The sequence below is a fragment of the Sphaerodactylus townsendi genome, linkage group LG15, assembly GCF_021028975.2.
Source record: "Sphaerodactylus townsendi isolate TG3544 linkage group LG15, MPM_Stown_v2.3, whole genome shotgun sequence".
Taxonomy (NCBI): Eukaryota; Metazoa; Chordata; class Lepidosauria; order Squamata; family Sphaerodactylidae; genus Sphaerodactylus; species Sphaerodactylus townsendi.
Genome location: NC_059439.1, coordinates 8,359,672 through 8,378,749, shown reverse-complemented (window position 1 = coordinate 8,378,749; position 19,078 = coordinate 8,359,672). Strand labels below are relative to the sequence as shown.

The 19,078-nt window shown below is 47.0% G+C and overlaps 1 protein-coding gene across 1 annotated transcript in view; it reads left to right on the top strand.

Moving 5' to 3' along the window:
- The window catches only part of LOC125444919 (collagen alpha-1(XVIII) chain-like), a 48,080-nt gene that overhangs the window by 22,870 nt on the left and 6,132 nt on the right, over positions 1-19,078 (top strand). The window contains exons 8-18 of the mRNA XM_048517684.1: positions 603-953; positions 1,505-1,597; positions 3,852-3,893; positions 5,270-5,296; positions 6,951-6,995; positions 7,532-7,612; positions 9,886-9,927; positions 10,027-10,054; positions 14,561-14,613; positions 15,561-15,695; positions 16,025-16,087. Of these exons, the coding sequence (XP_048373641.1) occupies positions 603-953; positions 1,505-1,597; positions 3,852-3,893; positions 5,270-5,296; positions 6,951-6,995; positions 7,532-7,612; positions 9,886-9,927; positions 10,027-10,054; positions 14,561-14,613; positions 15,561-15,695; positions 16,025-16,087 (960 nt within the window). The remainder of the gene's footprint in view (positions 1-602; positions 954-1,504; positions 1,598-3,851; positions 3,894-5,269; positions 5,297-6,950; positions 6,996-7,531; positions 7,613-9,885; positions 9,928-10,026; positions 10,055-14,560; positions 14,614-15,560; positions 15,696-16,024; positions 16,088-19,078) is intronic.

Genomic DNA, 19,078 nt, shown 5'->3' with positions numbered 1-19,078 from the left:
CAGCCCAGTTGGCGCTACATCACTGGTTCTTTGTCCTCCCCAAGGTCTATCCCCAAACCTCCAGGAGTTTTCCCAGCCTGGCTCTGACAGCCCTATCCCACCACCACCATCAGTGGCCTGGGGGGACCTGGCAACCCAACCAGACCCCTTCCCCAATTGGCCTATCAGGCCTGGAGAGGTTTTTGATTTCCCATTTCCTAGAGGGAGAAGAGTTGGAGAAAGCGGACTTTCTCACGCATCTTTAAGCCCCGTTAATAGATCTAACAGATGCATAAATATGTGTTATTGTCCATTCTGGCAGGAAAAATAAACAGGTCCAGCTCCCGCGATGTTTGCATGGGAGCGGGAGCAGCGCCGTTTTTTAAAAAGAACCACCAATTTCATCATTGTTTTAAAAGGCGTGGGACAAGAGAAGTCTCGCACAGCAGGACCGAGTTAGACCTGGAAGCCTTGTGGAAATCATGGCTGAACCGGGATGGTTCGCTTTCTTATCCCAGGATATATTGGCCAGGGGGAAAACGTCCAGGTGTGTCTTTTCTCCTTCAACTTGTGAAAACATCATTAATACACCAACATATGATGTTGTTTCATTATTTTTCCAGGGAGATGCCATCCTCCGAGGCCCTCTTGGACCGCAGGGTCCACCTGGCCCTGCAGGCACTCCTGGACTTCCAGGATACCCAGGGCATGAAGGCCCCGAAGGACCTCCTGGCCCCGCAGGCCATGACGGATTGCAAGGTGTTCCAGGATTGCCCGGTGCACCAGGCCAGCCTGGCCCACCAGGATCAACTGGGCCACCAGGTCTTCCAGGGCAACAAGGGGCAGAGGGACCCATTGGCCCTGAAGGACAATCTGGGCTTCCAGGCCATGCAGGACAGCCAGGACCCCAAGGATATCCTGGGAAGGCAGGGACTCCGGGAGATGGAGGGTTTCCGGGAAAAGATGGGTCCAAGGTAACCAGTGCCATAATTATGAACATTTGGGACAGATGGGAAGCCAGCAATGGAAAAATGGGAATGGTGAGGAAAGTAAACTTCAAGTGGTGGGCAAGAAGAGGCTGATGAGATATGTGGAGCTTTTCCGCACAAACCATTAAAACGTTTTGAGGCAGGAAATAAAACATTTCTTGCATGGAGTTCCGCATTGTTTTTCCCCCTTTTGGCTCTGAAAGCAGTTTATTTCCTACATCAAAACGTTTTCAGTGAATCCCCTTTAACATGTATGTGTTTTATGAATATTTTTATTTAATGCTCTAGAGCAGTAATTTAATAATTTGAATCCTACGCCGTTGTGTTTGGGGCCAGCAGTGGGGCTGCATTGTGATGAGGGGAACGTTCACTGATTGAGTATACCTTGAGTCAAAGGACTGGTGATAGGAACTGCTATCGTAGAGGCTATCAACTCCTAGCCTAGGGCTTACTTCTAAAATTCTGTTTTCAAATGTCGATGCAGCTTTCTGCCTCAAGACTTAGAGGGATAACGTGCATACGTGTTATCTTTGCAGGGCCAGAAAGGGGAGAGGGGCCTGATGGGAGAAAAGGGGTTCAGGGGTTTGCCTGGTCCACCGGGGCCCCCAGGCACATCTGATGAGAATAAGGTAAGGGGGAAGCAACCCAGCCCTGAGCCAACGTGTTACTCCTTTTACTCACCTGGGATTGTTTTATGGTGGCCATACTAATACCAGGTTCTACCGGGAAGGAAGAAAAGGCAGGATTGTGTATGTTGCCTTCCACTTGCTTTTCAAAATCAAGTTTGTAGACCTCCTGACTCCAGACATCTGTGTGAAAACACAGAAGAAGATCCTGGTTGCATTTAAGCTATAGGAATGGGACTTCCGTTGCTCTGCCTCACTTCATGGGCAATCTGATTACCCCACCGCTGTTTTGGTTTCTTTCCTGTCTGCATCATCTGCAACCAGTGTCTACAGCTCTCCCTGGAGAGCAAGGTTTGATTCCCTACTCCTCCGCATAAAGCTTGCTGGATGACATTGGTCCAGTCACAGTTCTCGCAGAACTCTCTCAGCCCACATGGAGGCAGGAAATGGCACCCCTCCACCCCCAGAAGACCTTTGCCTTGAAAACGCTATGATTTGACAGAACTTTCCACCATCACATAGATCCTGTAAGCAAAACAAAATTATGCAAAATATAACCAGCAATGGTGTACCTAGGCAAACTGGAGCCCTGGGCAAAACCTGAGTTTGATGCCCCCCCCCTCCCCCCGTGGGCGGCCACCCTCTCCCACCGTGACGAAACAATGATTTTTTTCCACCAGGCCATTTCAAAGTCACCATCACAATACAGAACATGCCCCAACTCACAAATCTGAACACAGCAATGGGCCATGCCACACAGCAGAAATATTTTTGAAAACATTTTCAAAATGCTTTCAAAATGTTTTATTATTGCTATTAAAACATTTTATGGTGTTGTATCCAGTCCCCCCAATTGAGGGAAACAGCATCACTTTCAATGTTATTTGAACTGGGGACCCCAGATTCTCCCTTTAAGGTGGATTTAAAAGGAGAATCTGGGCTCCCTCGTTTAAACAAGTGATGCTGGAATCCACCCCCAAACAGCATTATTTTCAATGGTGTTTAAACTAGGGAATCCAGATTCTCCTTTTAAATCTACCTTAAAGGAAGAATCTGGGGTTTCTCAATTTAGACAACATTGAAAGTGATGCTGTTTTGGGGAGGATTATCCCCCACCCTGAAACAGTATCACTTTCAATGTTTAAACTGAGGACGTCAGATTCCCCCCTTAAATCCATGCCGAAGGGAGTGGATTTAATAATAATAATAACCTTTATTAGGCATTGAGAGAATGAAATAAAGAAAGAAAACAAGCATTGGCAGGAAGGGGGTGGATTTAAAAGGAGAATCTGGGGAAATTTAGGGTGTGCCTGCTGTCAGGGGTGCAATTATTAAGATAGCAGCACCAAAATTTCAGAGTATCTTCGTGAGACCCTACTGATGATACCACCCAGGGTTGGTGAAGTTTGGTTCAGGGGGTCCAAAGTTATGGACCCTCAAAATGTAGCCCCCATCTCCTATTAGCTCCCATTGGAAACAATGGGGGATGGGTCACTCCCTTTGGGAGTCCGTTACTTTGGACTCCCTAAACCAAACATCACCAAACCTGAGTGATATCAGGAGAGTCTCCCGAAAAATCCCTGAAATTTTGGTGCTGCTAGCCTAAAAACCGCGCCCAAAAACGGAAAAACACTGAAAATACAAAAAAATCCACAAACAAAACTGCAGTTTTTGCGCCTCCCACAAGGGGGCGCCCTGGGCAACTGCCCACTTTGTCCAATGGGAGGAACGCCTCTGATAACCAGCTCTGGGCAAAAACTGGCTGTTTGTATCTCTTTTGTAAAGAAAACATAGCTCAGGCCTAAAGGATGTAAAGCACCATGATGTCTTTGACACTTTTGCTGGCACCCACCAAGTGTTTTCAAAAAGTGGGGGGGGGAGGGCTTTTGTCCAGCTTGCCTTCTGATAGGGCATGGAACATTTGATTGACTGTGCAGATTTTTTAAAATGTTGGTTCAGCAGCTGTTGCCATCAGGGCTCAAGTGAAGGTAAGCTGCGGCAGCCTCTACTTGGCTCCACTTCTTATGGCAGCCATTTGTGGCTGCACCCACCATGCTGTGTGTGGATCCCAAGGTCCCCAGGCTCAAAAAGCTTGAGAACCCCTGATGTAGGTGGTTCTGAATGCTTTACACCACAGGTGTCAAATTCGCACCCTCCAGATGTTATGGACTACAGTTCCCATCGTCCCCTGCCAGCGAGTTTGACACCTATGCTTTACACTGATGCTCTCCTCCCCACCCCCCTTCTCTCTTAATAGTGTAATACCGACTCGAGACTAATTGGTTCTCCAGGTCCTAAGGTAAGTACGAACACCACATTGCAACTGATTTCCAGGTGACAGAGATGGATTCCACACAACAAAAAAAGATCTGTTGTGTATTTTGTGTTCCCATCACACAGGAGAACACAAGCATTGTCAACCAAAATGGATCTTTCTTTCCCGCTTGTTGCACAGAGCTCTTGTCAGTTTCTGCCCACCATTTTGGGTGCTGCTGGAGATTCTCCATGAAGATTCCCTGTGGAGGTTTCCTCTGCTTGCACTCATCCATTTGCTATTGCTCTGTAAAAAGAAGCTGAATAAAGTTTGTTTAGCTTAGCAATCCCATGCACAGGTCATTTTTCCCTTTATTTTTGTTTTGAGGGGGCCATCTTTAAGAATTTCCCAACCCAGAGCTGGCAACCTTGAATTATAACTAACCACCAGACTACAGAAATCAGTTGGCCTGGAGAAAATGGCAGCTTCAGAGGATAGATTCTATGACATCACAACCCCACTCTCCCCTCCCCAAATTCTCCCTCCAAATCTCCAAGTATTTCCCAGAGTTACCAACCCCAGCTGCAGCATCCTTCTTCCCAGTCTCAAATTGCTATTGAGGAAACCTTACACTTACATGGCATTTGTTTTTGAAGTGTTTCTGCAGAACAGCATGGCTGCCTTCAAACTTTGTCCCTACTAATGTGATTCTATAGCAGTGGCGAAGCCACCAGGGGACGGGGGGTGCGGCGTGCACCAGGTGCACGATTTTGGGTCACGTGGGAGCCGCAAAATTCCCCCCAGACCCCTCCCCCTTCCCCCCACGGTGCCCCCCCACACTTACATTACAAACCGAGCAAGCTGGAGAACAGGCTTCAAAGGCCCTAGTGGGAACTACATTTCCCAGGGTCTCCTGGGAAATGTAGTTCCCACCAGGGCCTTTGAAGCCTGGAAGGGAACAGGCCTGTCCTCCAGCCTGCTCGGTTTCTAAAGTAAGTGTGGAAATGAGAGGATAGAAAAAATCACCCCCCTTGACACCCTTACTTTAAAAACTGAGCAGGTTGGAGGACAGCCTTCAAAGGCCCTGGTGGGAAATACATTTCCCAGGGTCTCCTGGGAAATGTAGCTCCCACCAGGGCCTTTGAAGCCTGGAAGGGAACAGGCCTGTTCTTCAGCCTGCTCGGTTTCTAAAGTAAGTGTGGGGGGGGGCCCCCGGAGCGGGCTGCTGCGTGTGGAAGGGTGCCGCCAGGGGGGCGCCGTGCTGGGGGAGAATCCAGAGTGCGCACTGGGCACACTCTGGCCCAGCTACGCCAGAGTTTCTCCATTTAAGTCAGTCTTTCTGGATCTGCCAGTATTAAAACTTGCTTAGTAACAAAGAGAGATTTGCAATCTGACCACCAATTTTGTTTCTTTTCTTGCAGGGTGAAAAGGGAGACCCTGGAGATTCGGTACGTAGCTAGAAGAAAATACTACTATCTCTAGCCTTCAAGGCACAGTGGTAGAGAAAGGATACTTTTTTTTGCTTTTAATTCCTTTCTATTGTTTCTGTGTTGTCCCTCTCACATAAAAAAAATGCTGCTTTCTCACACAGGTTTGCTGCAGCTGCAATGGGGGAGCAAGCTCTGAGATACATTTCCCAGACTTCAAAAGCCCACCTGACTTTTGGGTGCCTCTTACTTACCAGGAGGTATATCTGGAAAAATGTGTGTCCCTTTCAGGACAGATAGTCTGACACTTGCAGAACATCAAGCCCACTAAGGTCAATGGACTTATACTAGAGTAACTCTGCATAGCAGGAAGTCCCAATGCTTTACCCCCAACACCTCTCCTGGTGCCCACCAAGGTTTTTTACAAAATGGGTGGGGCCAGGCGGGGCATTTGCCCAGCAAGGCTATTAATTGGCTACTGGAGATTTGATTGGCTCTGCAGATTTTTTAAAAATGTTGCTTTGGCAGCAGTTGGCGCCACAACACAAGGACCTCCACTGTGTTGCCGTGTGTTGGAAATATAAGATAAAGAATTGCTGTGGCCTCGTAGTAATCACACATACAATTAAGAGAATCTATATATAAAAACACGAAATACCACTCACTGACTCATGCACAGAACTCAAAAACCACTGAACCTACAATGTTAAAATTTGGCACACCAGTTCATTATGTGGTTTAGGTGCTCACTGAGAAAGGATTTTTTCAAAATATTCAGTTTTACTTGAGTTATTACACATTTACTGTTTTAACTGTTCATCTCTGCGCGAACATTCTAAGGGCAAACCAGCCCCTCAGTCCACAGATATGCTGCACGAACATTCTAAGGATAACAGTTAAACACCACCAGCTTCAACAAACAGGCTGCAAAAAAGCATGCTGAATGTCACCCTGAAGTTAACAGACAGGCTGTAAAAAAGTACTCCTCCACCTACCTTCACGTTAACAACGCCGCTACAGCCAAATACAATCAAAACAGATTACAAACCACACTATCACCTTGGACTACTAAACATTTGTCGGGTTTTGCATATGGACATCAGATTGATTACTGTGCAGACAAGTTTACTGCTCTTGGCCTCTGATCACCCTGTGCTTGGTGTCATGCTCTGAAGTGGCGGAATGGGTCCCCAGGAATGTGCTGCAGTGGCGGTGCAATCCAGCTCCCTGCCCTTCAACCCTACCCTGAACCTCTTCACAGCCTTCTCACTCATCAGCATCCAATGGCAGAACAATTCCTTTCTGCATCTCGAAAATACAATGGCTACTTCCACATGACGTCTTTTGGAGCCCACCAGGTGAAAGAGCAATAACACATTGCATTAGAAAAAGACAACTACAGGAAGCTGCTGTAAAATATGCGAAAACAAACCCATCAGTCCACAGACAGGCTGTGAGAAAATATGCTGCATGTCACCCCAAAGTTCACAAACAGGCTGTAAAGAAGTATGCTGAATGTCACCCCAAAATTCATAGAGAGCCTGTGATGAAGTATGCTTAGCGAAGCATGGGTGCCCTGCTAGTGTATTATGTAAAAAGATTATGGGTGGGCAAAAGCTGCCAGGGAAAATTTCTGGATATTGAGTCTTGCATTTCTCTCTTTTTTCATCTTCAGAATGATAAAGGAAGTCCAGAGCTCTACGGTGCAATTGTCACCCACGTAAGCCAATTCCTGCCTTCTCCAAGATCTAGAGTGGGGGTTTTTTTGTATAGACAGACAGATAGTGTGTGTTTGCATGAGTGTGAATGCGTGTATTGGGTTGAATTGCAGCTTGTTTTTCTGCTTGAGAAAAAGGAAGATGGAATCCACGTTGACTATCAAAAAAAGGTTATGCTGGTTATGCTGGGAATTGTGGAACATGCAGGGACAATAGCAGTATGTCACAGGGGTGTAATAAGGGGGTGGGGAGAACAGTGCGAGATACAAAAAAGCCAGTTGAAGGCAACCTGTTGTTTTATTGGGCCTTCTAGGTTTCCATTCCCACTTGGAGCTCTGTGTCTTATCTGGCTGCATGTTCCTAAGCTTTTTGATTGCCTCTCCAAACTGTGGGACTCTCTGACCACCAGAGTACATGAATCTGTTAAGGGGGGCACAAAATGTTTCCACGGGTGTGCTGTTTGCCTGTACATCCGGACATAGGAGTTTCATTTTAGGATGTGCCCTATGCACCTAACCATTCTCTCTTTTCCTTCTAGGGTCCCCCCGGCCCTCCTGGAAATCCTGGGCTGCCAGGTCCCCCGGGCCCTCCCGGACCACCAGGTGTTTTTTATTTCAACGTAAATGTCTCTTCCACTTATTTCTGCTAGCGTGTTTCCAAATTGCATGACTGCAACTGTTGCAGAGGGGTTATGTGGCTGCGTGGCTTTTAGAGAAAGCTCTGTACAATGCTTGGAAAATCCAGGGACCTGGGGGCTCAGCTACACGTTATCTTTCCTCACCAGTTTACACTCATTTTCTCACATTGCTCACAGTGACATGTTAGCTGCAGGGAACTGCTTGTAAAAAACAGAGTGAGAGACAGAGTTCTTTCCTGCTGTCCTGGGATGGCAGGCAGCCCCTGGTCTTTGCTGCCCGATACTTAGGTGCTGCCTGATACTTGGGTGCAGCAGCAGTCCAGGAAGCTTTCCAGTCCCCTGGAGGGAGACCTGACAACGTGGAGGCTCACAACGACTGCTGGCTGATGTGGAATGGGGCTGCCGGTCCTGACCCCTCCTGCACCACCTACACAACCGCCCCAGGAGCCAGAGCCTAACTTTGCCATGGGTGACCATCCTGCCACAACCAAGAGGACCAACAATGCCAGGCACAGGAGCAGCCGTGTGGAGAGGCAGGAATCAGGCAGTGAGGAAGAAGCTGGACAACAGGCTGTATGGACCAGGAGGGAGAGACAGCTTGTGAGTTCTCCTCCCTTGCTTCTGAGGCCACTCAAGGAGTACAGGCAGGGGAACAGACGGCTGTGGAGTCCACCAGAGAAGATGCCCTAACCAGCAGGATCTAAGCTTTCAAGAGTCAAAACTTCAATGTATTGTTGAAGGATTTCACGGCATGAATCAACTGGCTGTTGTGGGTTTTCTAGGCTCTGTGGCCATGGTCTGGTAGTTTTTGCTCCTAATGTTTTACCCACATCTATGGCTGGCATCTTCAGAGACAGGAGCAAAAACTACCAGATCACAGTCATACAGCCCGGAAACCCCACAACAGCCAGTCAAAGCTCCCTAAATCAGTGGAAACCCCACAACAGCCAGTCAGATGCCACCTAAATCAGTGGTTTTCAAACTGTGCTCCAGGGAACCCTTTGGGGTTTGGGGTGCTCATCATGAGAGTCACCTATCCCTGAAAGACAACTTCATAATTACTACCAATCTTCCCAGGATTGTGTGGCTGGTAGGGACTGTAATATGTGTTTGTGATCATGCTTTCAATTTTCACTGGCTGTACTGTCCCTTTCCTTAGTAAGAAACTGGATGGGTGCCCCAAGTGAACCAGGGCATGTCTTGGAACATGCCCCAGAATCCTCTGCAACAATCAGGCTTTTTCAGACAAGCCAACTAACTATCAGTCTGAGATTTGAGAATCCATGCATAACGGCAACAGAAGGTTTCCTCATTCCCAAGGAAGCGCCATTTATCATGACTCCTGGATCACATTAAATAATAAAGCACATATTTGCCATTCTACCTGATCTAGGTGTGATGACAAACTTTAGTTTCTCAGGAGTCCATCAGCTTCCAGTCTACTTGCTCCTTGCAAATTAGGAAGGGCGGGGGAGTGGGGAGCACATGAGCCAGATACTAAGCCATGCTTATTCTTGGACTGGTGTTTTGGTCAACTGAATCCAGCCACACAGATTCTACAGCAGACAACTGATGTGGAAAGGAGCCCCTAAAAGGAGGAAGATTTGACAGCCATACTCTTTATTGTTAAAGAAATCCCTTTTGTGTACAGAAAGGAGAGAGAGGTATTTGAGCTATCTAAAGCTAGGATGGAGAGAGGTAAAGAGAACACATTTTGCTTTCTTAGAGGTGGGAGGGGGGGGAAGACAGCCGGAAGGGAAGACGTCACAGAGATTAGCTATCAAAGAGACAGTAGCAGAACACACAATGGAAGGGGTACAGAGAGATCTCACCTGTCCACCTTACTAGCTCTATAGCCCTCACTAGCATAGAAGAAGGAGGAAGAAGAGGAGAAGAGCTGGTTTTTATACCTCACATTTTTCTACCTTAAAGGAGTTTCAAAGCAATTTACAAACTCCTTTCCCTTCCTTTCCCCACAACAGGCACCTTGTGAGGTAGGTGGAGCTGAGACAGTTCTCAGAGAATTGTGACAGGCCCAAGGTCACCTAGCAGGCCTCATGTGGAGGAATAATGAAACAAATCCAGATTAGAGTCTGCCACTCATGTGCTTGGTGCAGACACATATTGCAATGTCCTTCACTTCCAACAAAGAAATGCTGGGAAAGTTAGGGTGGCCTGATCTACCTGCTGCTTTAACCCATTTTCTCCCATATTTTTGGGACTGCTTGGCACCAATTTCTCTTTTTCCTTTCCAGAGAGCTTATCCCATCCAAGCCAGGCCATACTGCAAGTGCCCAGTAAGTTTGTCTCACTTTTTCCATGGGTCCTATCTCCACACGTTATTTCTGGTTGCTGCAGCTCAGCCAATCTAATATTGCTCATCTCTTTCCTGCCAGCTGACCGTGAGTCCATCTGGGTATACAGGTATATCTTCTCTTCTTTGCATACTGCAATGTTTCTGTTTGAAACTTTCTCAAGTATGTGACTGTCCTGTGTGTCTCGTCACTTCTCAAGTTTTAAATTCTGTGTTTTAATGAATAACTGTTAATTGTTTATGCTTTTATTACACTTTGTTTTGTCAGCCACCTTGGGCAGGTTCCCTAGAGAGGCGGCATAAGTATTTTTCAAATATGCAAAAGACTCCTTGGCTATAATTCCTAGCACATGGTAAAACTAACGCTGGTTAAGCTATGTATCTGTATCCACACACCATGGACAGTGGTGGGATTCAGCTGGTTCGCACCTGTTCAGTAGAACCGGTACCTAATTTTTTTGTTAAAAGCGGCTTGCAGAGCCCCAGAACAGCTGGGCACCTTGCTGCCCAGCTGCTGTGAGGCGCTAAAAGCCCCGTCAGCCCCTCTCCTAGGGGAGGGGAAGTGAGGGAGCTTTCAGAGCCCCCTCTCCTGGAGGAGCAAGGGGACTTCAGAGCAGCAGCAGCAAGGCCCCGTTGCCCCTTCTCCACCCCAAGATGTTCCTCCACAGCAGGTAAGTGGGCAACGGGGGGAAGGGACACGTGGTGGGGGGCACGCGGCGGGGAGGCAAACCAGTTGTTAAATTATTAGAATCCCCTCACTGACCATGGACAACCTGAGTTAATCTTATCCCAGCAGAGTTTTCTTGTATGAGAAGTGAGAAAGGAAGAAGAGACAGATCTGGGTGTGTGCACTGCGCAAAAGTCGGGTTCAAGCATGTTTCTCTTGAATCCTGATTAAATTAGGTGTCTGAAGGCAGCCTGCATGAGGGAAGGAAACCTGCAACAAATGGTCAGGTGGGATTCTTTTGAATTGCTCACTGGGCCTGTCAGCATAGTGGTGTGTGAAGCTGAGGCATCACTATGCGTGCAAGAGCTAATATGTACAGAAAGGCTCTCCTGCTGTCAGCAGAGTAATTAAAAGGGTAGGCAGCAAAGGTACACAATCTGATTAAGGAGTAGATAAAGGCTTATTCAGAAACTAACTTTTTTGATAGTAAAGAGGAGAGTGAGAGAGAGGGTGTGGGGGTCTTAACTACATGACTAGCTGAGAAAGAGGGCAAGAGTGAGATGTCTAAGAAGAAGGAAGATATTGCCTTCAGAGTAACGATCTGCAGACAGACAAGGAATGACATTTAACATAAGAACATAAGAACAAGCCAGCTGGATCAGACCAGAGTCCATCTAGTCCAGCTCTCTGCTACTCGCAGTGGCCCACCAGGTGCCTTTGGGAGTTCACATGTAGGATGTGAAAGCAATGGCCTTCTGCGGCTGTTGCTCCCGAGCACCTGGAATGTTAAGGCATTTGCAATCTCAGATCAAAGAGGATCAAGATTGGTAGCCATAAATTGACTTCTCCTCCATAAATCTGTCCAAGCCCCTTTTAAAGCTATCCAAGTTAGTGGCCATCACCACCTCCTGTGGCAGCATATTCCAAACACCAATCACACGTTGCGTGAAGAAGTGTTTCCTTTTATTAGTTCTAATTCTTCCCCCCAGCATTTTCAATGAATGCCCCCTGGTTCCTAGTATTGTAGGAGAAAGAGAGAGAGAAAAATTTCTCTCTGTCAACATTTCTACCCATGCATACGATTTATATGAACTTCAATCATATCCCCCCTCAGACGTCTCCTCTCCAAACTAAAAGAGGTCCCCTAAACAGCATGCAGCCTTTCCTCGCATAAGGAAGGTGCTCCAGTCCCTCAATCATCCTCGTTGCCCTTCTCTGCACTTTTTTTCTATCCTCTTCACAATATCCTTTTTTGAGATGTGGTGACCAAGAGACTGAACACAGTGCACTCTCAAGTGTGAGTCTAATCACCATGGCTTTATATAAGGGCATGACAATCTTTGCAGTTTTATTACCAATTCGCTTTCCTGATTATCCCCGTAGCATAAGAGTTTGCCTTTTTCTACAGCTATGCCATACATTGAGTTGACATTCCCATGGAACTATCCAATTAAGGCAGCCCAAATCCTCTTTCCTGGTCTGTGACTGATAGCACTGACCCCTGTAATGCGATGTTATGTGAAGTTTGGATTTTTTGCCCCTATGTGCAAACTCACTTCTTGCATTTTGCTACATTGAACTGCATTTGCCATTTCTTCCAGCCCACTCACCTAATTCTATCAAGGAATCCGGCTTTGGAGCTCCCTCGCAATCCTTTGTGGTTCTCACCACCCTACATAAGCAATTTGGTATCATCTGCCAAACTTCTGGCCACCACGCTACCCACCCCTACTTCCAGGTCATTTATGAATAGGTTAAAGAGCACTGGGTCCTAATAATATCGGATCCTTAGGGGACACCACTCCCACATTTCTCCATTGTGAGAATTTCCCATTTACACCCACTCTTTTAGCTTCCTGTTTCTCAACCACAAGTTTTTAATCCCATAGGAGGACTTCCCCTCTTATTCCTTCATTAAGCTGAGTTTTCTCAATAGTCTCTGGTGAGGAACTTTGTCAAAAGCCTTTTGGAAATCCAAGTGAGACAATGTCCACTGGTTCCCCCTTATCCACATGCCTATTTACATCCCTCAAAGAACTCTAGTGGCCAAGTTTGTAAAGACAGGATTTGCCTCTGCAAAAGCCATGCTGACTCTTTCTCAGCAAGGTCTTGCTTTTGTACATGTTTATAATTTTATCTTTTAATGACAGATTCTCTACTAATTTACCAGGAACAGATGCGTCAAAACTGACTGGCCTGTAATTTCCCCGGTCCCCTTTGCAGATCCTTTCTTAAAGATTGGTGTGACATTGGCCACATCTTCCAAAGTCTTCTGTGGGATGGAGCCTGATTTTCAAGGATGCAAGTTGCATATTAAAAGTGAGAGAACATCAGCAATTTCATGCTTGAGCTCTTTAAGAACTCTTGGGTGAATGCAATCTGGGCCAGGGGATTTGGTAGCATTTAGTTTATCAATGGCTGCCAGAACTTATTCCTTGTCTACCACTCATTATCTTCAAGTTAGTTCCTCGGATTCACCTCCTAAGAAGCTTGCTTGGTTCCAGGTGCAGGAATTTTTCCTCACCTCCTCTTTGGGTGAAGACAGATGCAAAATTCATTCAGCTTTTCTGCAATCTCCCTGTCATCTTTTAGTTAACAATCCCCTTTGTTCCTTTTGTCATCCTAACGGGCCTACACAGCTTCCCTTGCTGGCTTCCCACTGCTTTTTGATGTACTTGAAAGACACTGTTTTACATTTGCTGGTTTTGATGTTCACAGCCATCGTTCCCTCATAATCCTTTTTTTGCCTCCCCTTACAGCTTAACTTGCTTCTCTTTTGCCACCATTTGTGTTCTCTCTGGTATTCTTTATCAGTTAAGTTGGACTTCCATTTTCTAAAAGACATCTTTTTTTCCCTAATAATTTCCTCAGCGTCCCTTGTTAACCATGGTGGCTTTCTTTTGGACTGGGTGCTGCCTTTCCTAACCTGTGGAACACATTCCAGTTGAGCTTTTAAGACTGTGTTTTTAAATAACCTCCAAGCATCTTGGACATTTTTGACTCTCTTGCTTTTGCCTTTCCGGCTTCCCTTTTTCAAGCACTATCCCCCTCTTACTCTTTGAGTAAATTTCCCTTTCTGAAAGGCGCATCGTCTTAACTTCCTACATTAGTAGTTGTCACTTTGTTCAAGCATGCAGAGATACTGCTGAATCATGACAGCATTGTGGTCGCTGTTCCCCTAATCGACTCCAACAACACTGACTTCCATCGAGGTCCTGGGTCCCACATAGAATTAGATCTAGGATCACCTTTCTCTCTCCCTTGTTGAGTTTCCAAGTAATAAATACCATCTTGTTCTAAGCTACAGTCATTTAGCATATCCAGGAATGTTCTCTCCTTACTATGACCTGAACATGCATTTTTCCAGTTTATGTGGGGATAGTTAAAATGTACATGTACCACGACATTATTTTTTTGCTTCTTGTTGGCCTCTCTAATTTTTCTTTTTTTCCATCTCACAGAACTCCTCTTGTCGCTTTGGTCCCGGAGGGGGACGATAATATATTCCTAATGTTAAACTATGCTTCACCCCTGGTATTGATATCCACAGTGCTTCTGTAGAGGAATCAGCTCCCCCTGCATTGTCTATTTTATGTGACACTATGCTCTCTTTGATATAGAGGGCCACCCCACCCCCAATTAACAGGAGAGAAGGTGCTGATGACCTCACTATTTTAACTGTCTTCTTGCTGCCTCCTGTAGTGTCTTCTTTTTGTACAACAGATGTTGCCTTTGCAACAACACTTATTCCCTTCCCTTGCACTTGAGCTCTTGAGCAAAGGGGAGTTTGTAAAGATCTCAATGCAAGCAGCATTTCGATGAGCTTGATATCAGTGAAAGCAGTGGGGGCTGGCAGGGAGGACATTGAAGCCTCTCCATCAGGGGAGATCCTTGTTTTTCTACAGCTGCCAGGAAGTAACAGTAATTCTGATCCACTCCTTCCTTCCAGATGCTGACTTGCCTCCGAAGGACTCTCCTGAGGGAAACCAGAATGGATTAAAGGTGTGTCCTTGGTTTTCTTTGTCAGCTTGTCCTTTGTGAGTGAGTTTGGGGCAAAGAGTTGCCACCTGTGCAGACTAACTGCAGTCTAAGCCCACTACAATGAGTGTGCTTAGACTGAAGAAAGTGATTGCACTGGGAACTGTGAAGTCGGAGTGTTGCTATTGTAGAATAAAATGATAGTGGAAAGTGCCGCCAGGTTACAGCTGATTTATTGTGACCCTGTAGAGTTTTCAAGGCAAGAAACATTTGGAAGTAGTTTGCCATTGCCTGCCTCCATGGCGGTTGAGAAAGTTCTGAGAGAACCGACTGGCCCAAGATCACCCAACAGGCTTTATGTGAGGAGTGGGGAATTGAACCTGGTTCTCCAGATTAGAGTCCCGTCACTCTTAACCACTGTGCCATGCTGGCTAATTATTAAATCAAGGGCAGTTCTAATTGAGGCTTGGTAAGTTTCAGTGGGTGATTCCACATGGGCCAAATATAACAGGTTCAGGGGTATGAAAAAAGTATTATGGGGGAGAACTCACCCCCAAATGCTTCTGATCCGTTACATTTGGCTGAATCTGGATTAAATGAAAGTTGCTAAATTAGCGACTTTTCCCCTTTAACCTGAGTTTCAGGCACTTCCTGCTTACCTGTGTGAACAAGCAGGAAGGGTTCTATTTCCCTCCTTTCGTCCACCATTATGGTGGATTCTCCAGGCAGCAGCCATTTTGTGCTGGTAAGTGGTGGTGGGGATTCTCGGGTGGGCGGGATGCGGTTCACAGAGGAATGCAGCATTTCCTGTGCAAACCATGCTGCATCCTGATACCAGAGCCCCAGCAATCCTGGATGGCCTTTGGCTCTGCCACAGGCAACGCAGGTCCATTTAACTCGTTTGTGTTACCTGTGCAGAAGGGGCCAGTGAGGTTTATGACGAAAGATTTCTTTTCTATCTTGCCTTTCAGAGCTCCAACTTTGTCTTCAAATCTAAAGAGCTAATGTTCAAATCCACCTCTGCCATTCCTGAAGGCAGCTTGGTCTATGTTAATGAAGGGAGTGACGCTTTCTTCCGTACCCCCAAAGGATGGAGCAAGATTCTGGTAGGGTCTGCTTAGACCTGGGTATGTGGGGAGGGATTGTTTCTAACTATGTACTATGTACAATAAATATATAACATTTTGTTTACTGACTTTGTAGATGTGCACTACTTGGGTTTCTTTCATGCCTGCCTGATTATAAATTTCAGGTCAGACTGGGCCATTTCCTCCTTTGAGGGAGAGAGGGAAGAGGGCTATAATTGTGTAGCTTGGGTCACTTGCTTGAGTTATCTGGCAGTAATGGTTTAGAGGGCAAATCTATTTTAAATGTTTACTGTAAGAAAACAAATGATCACTGTCATGTTTACTATCTGCTCTTGCTTCTTGGTCAGCTGGAGGATTCTGACTCTCTGTTTGCCGCAGATGACCCTTCAGTGTCTACAGAAGGAAATGAGGTGAGGCATTCCCCCAAGCTCCTGAGTTGGCCCCGATGCATGGCATAAGCCCTGTTGCTCAAGTGGGAGCACCTGGGCCACTGATTGCAATTGCAAGAACTAGTTGAAGTCTTGCACAGTGCAGGTGAGCCTCTCCTTCAAAACAAAGTCTGATTCTGTTTTTCAGATCTCTACCAGCGTTTGCTTCAAGAGCAAACAGTTCTGCATAGTATTGTCGAAGGCTTTCACGGCTGGAGTCAACTGGTTGTGGTGGGTTTTCCGGGCTGTGTGGCTGTGGTCTGGTAGATCTTGTTCCTAGCGTTTTGCCTGCATCTGTGGCTGGCATCTTCAGAACTGTATCACAGAGAGAAGTGTGTTACACACTGTGTCCAGTGAGAAGGGATGTTTAGTAACCAGTAACCACCCTGGGACAGATGCAGGCAAAACGTTAGGAACAAGATCTGCCAGACCACGGTCACACTGCCCGGAAAGCCCACAATAACCAGTTCTGCATAGATTAGCAAGGATTGTCTCCCTGTAAAATACGTTGTGTGGCAAACTAGATATTTCACAATACTTTGTGTTACTTTCCTGTGTGGGATTTTGGGGGGCAGGGGAATATTTTGCAGCCATGAAAGCCTTGGTAGGCTGAAGGGCAGTCTTGTGGGGAGATGGTGCTTTACACTTTTCCTCTCCCACAATTTATCCACTCACCATTGCCCCGTCCAAAATGCTTTTCTCCCAGTGGAAGAAAAAGTAAGATCTGAATCTCCTCACTCACAGGTAGGAAAACAGCTTCTGTGTTTGTAGGGGAAGTGCTACTGTTCTGAGTCAAGAAAGAAGCAGCTCATAGATCCCCTGGAATTACAGCTCATGTCCAAACTACAGAGATCAATTCCAGTGGATAAAATGGATGCTTTAGAACAGGGGTGTCAACTGGCGCTTCAGATGTTCATGGACTACAGTTCCCACCAGCCAATTGGCCATGCCAGCAGGGGCTGATGGGAATTGTAGTCCATGAACCATCTGAAGCACCAGAGTTGGGCACCTCTGCTGTAGAAGGTCGACTCTATGGCCGTTTCCGCACGGCCCATTAACAACGGCCTGGGGGCGGTAAAAACGCCGCCCCCAGGCCGCCGTTCGCACAGGCGCCGCTGCTGCAATGCAGCAGCGGCAACCTGACTCCGCTTCCCTCCCCCCAGGGCGGCCTCAGGCCGCCCTAAACAACAACCCTTTAAAGGGTTGTTGTTGGGGAGGAAGTGTCTTCCCGGTGGCGCGGTGCGAACCGCGCCACCGGGAAGACGCTGTCTCCCTTCTGCGCCCCACTCACGATGTCCTCGTCGTTGTCTGCTGGGCGTCGCAGCCCCGCCCACACTGTCCTCCGACCTCCAGGGGTCGGAGGGCAGCGTGGGCGGGCGAACGTACCACCAGCAGGCATCCTGAAAACATCGTAAGTAGCAGAAGGGAGAAGAGGCGGCTCCGTGCGGAGCCGCCTGCCGTCTGTCGGCCTCTGCTTGGCCCGTTTGCATGCTTGCATGCGAACGGGCTTCCGCCCCCACGCCGCCAGAACTCTTGGCGGCGTGGGGGCGAATGGAGGCCGTGCGGAAACGGCCTACGGCATTGTATCTCACTGAGGTCCCTGTCCTCCCCAGGTTCCATCTCCAAATCTCCAGCAGTTTCCCAACCTAGATCTGGCAACCTATCCCCACCCCAGTGGCCAGGGGGACCAGGCAACCCTAGCACAGATAGGAAGGACAGGTTTGATTCTCTATTGCTGGAGTCACCAGAAGCAGGAAGCAGAATTAACATGTCCCTCCATTCCCATTGGTATTGTTAAATACCCCCTTCCTATTCTTTCCATATAAAAAAGGACCTGCTATTCTCTCCTATAAGAGAATATTGTGAGCTGTAATCGGGGGCACTGTTTGCTCTCCCTCCCGTTCATGACATGAACATCACGATAATTGGCATTTTGCTAGAGGTAATTTATTGGAGAAGTTTATCTTGGTCTTGCAAGAGTTTTCTGCAAAAACCAAACGAAAATTCTACTAGTGGGACTGTGGAAAGAAATCTGAAAATATGTTGGCAATACTTAGTCTGGCCAGAGGGGATCAGTGGTCCAGTGTACTTCTTTCAGAACAAATAAATCCCCCCCCACCCCCAGTCATATTTATTACAATTGCATAACAAGTCTGTGTTGTATTGTTTAAGTCATCTTGGCATACAGTGTGAGTTGCATGATAAAGCTGGGCTTGTAAATAAGATTACGTATGGATAGTTCTGTGTGTATCTGCATTATTTATTGACCTCTGAAGAAGATCCAGTGGGATTGAAACGTGTCATGTCCTTTTGGGCAAGATTCTGGGATATTTTGTGTATGACCATAACAATTGAGATCTTGTGATTATTTTTGGTATATGTTGTGATGTTTTGTGTATGTTTTTAGGGATTGATGTATATTTTCTATTTAGTTTTTTATGTATAGGTTTCTATTGATAAGAGTTAAGCAGAGCTGAATAAAATATATATTTAATATATTTTAACAGACATCTGTCAGACTTCTCAACCTCTTTGGGTTCCTTGCCTGTCAGATTTTCTTAATGCATGGAGAGCAACAGAACTCTGACAGTGCCTTTATGCTGCATCCTGGTTGTCCTAGCGCAGTGATGGCGAACCTATGGCACGGGTGCCAAAGGTGGCACTCGGAGCCCTCTCTGTGGGCACGCGCACATAGAGTTCATCATGTAGGGGTGGAAAATCACCCCCCTCCCACACACACACCCATCTAGGCTGGCCTGGGCCGCTGAGCACGACGTGTGCGCACCGCGGTGAGCAGGGAGGACTCGGCTGGCGGGCCTGGTGCCTGTGCTCCGGGTGGCTGCTGCCGGGGGTGGGGGGGCAGAGAGGCTAGAGAGGCACAGAGCGGTGCGCTTGGGAGTTGCTGGATCCTACAGCAGGCTGGCCCCTGCTCGAGCGGGTGGGGCGGAGGAAGAGGGAGCCAACCGTTTTTTT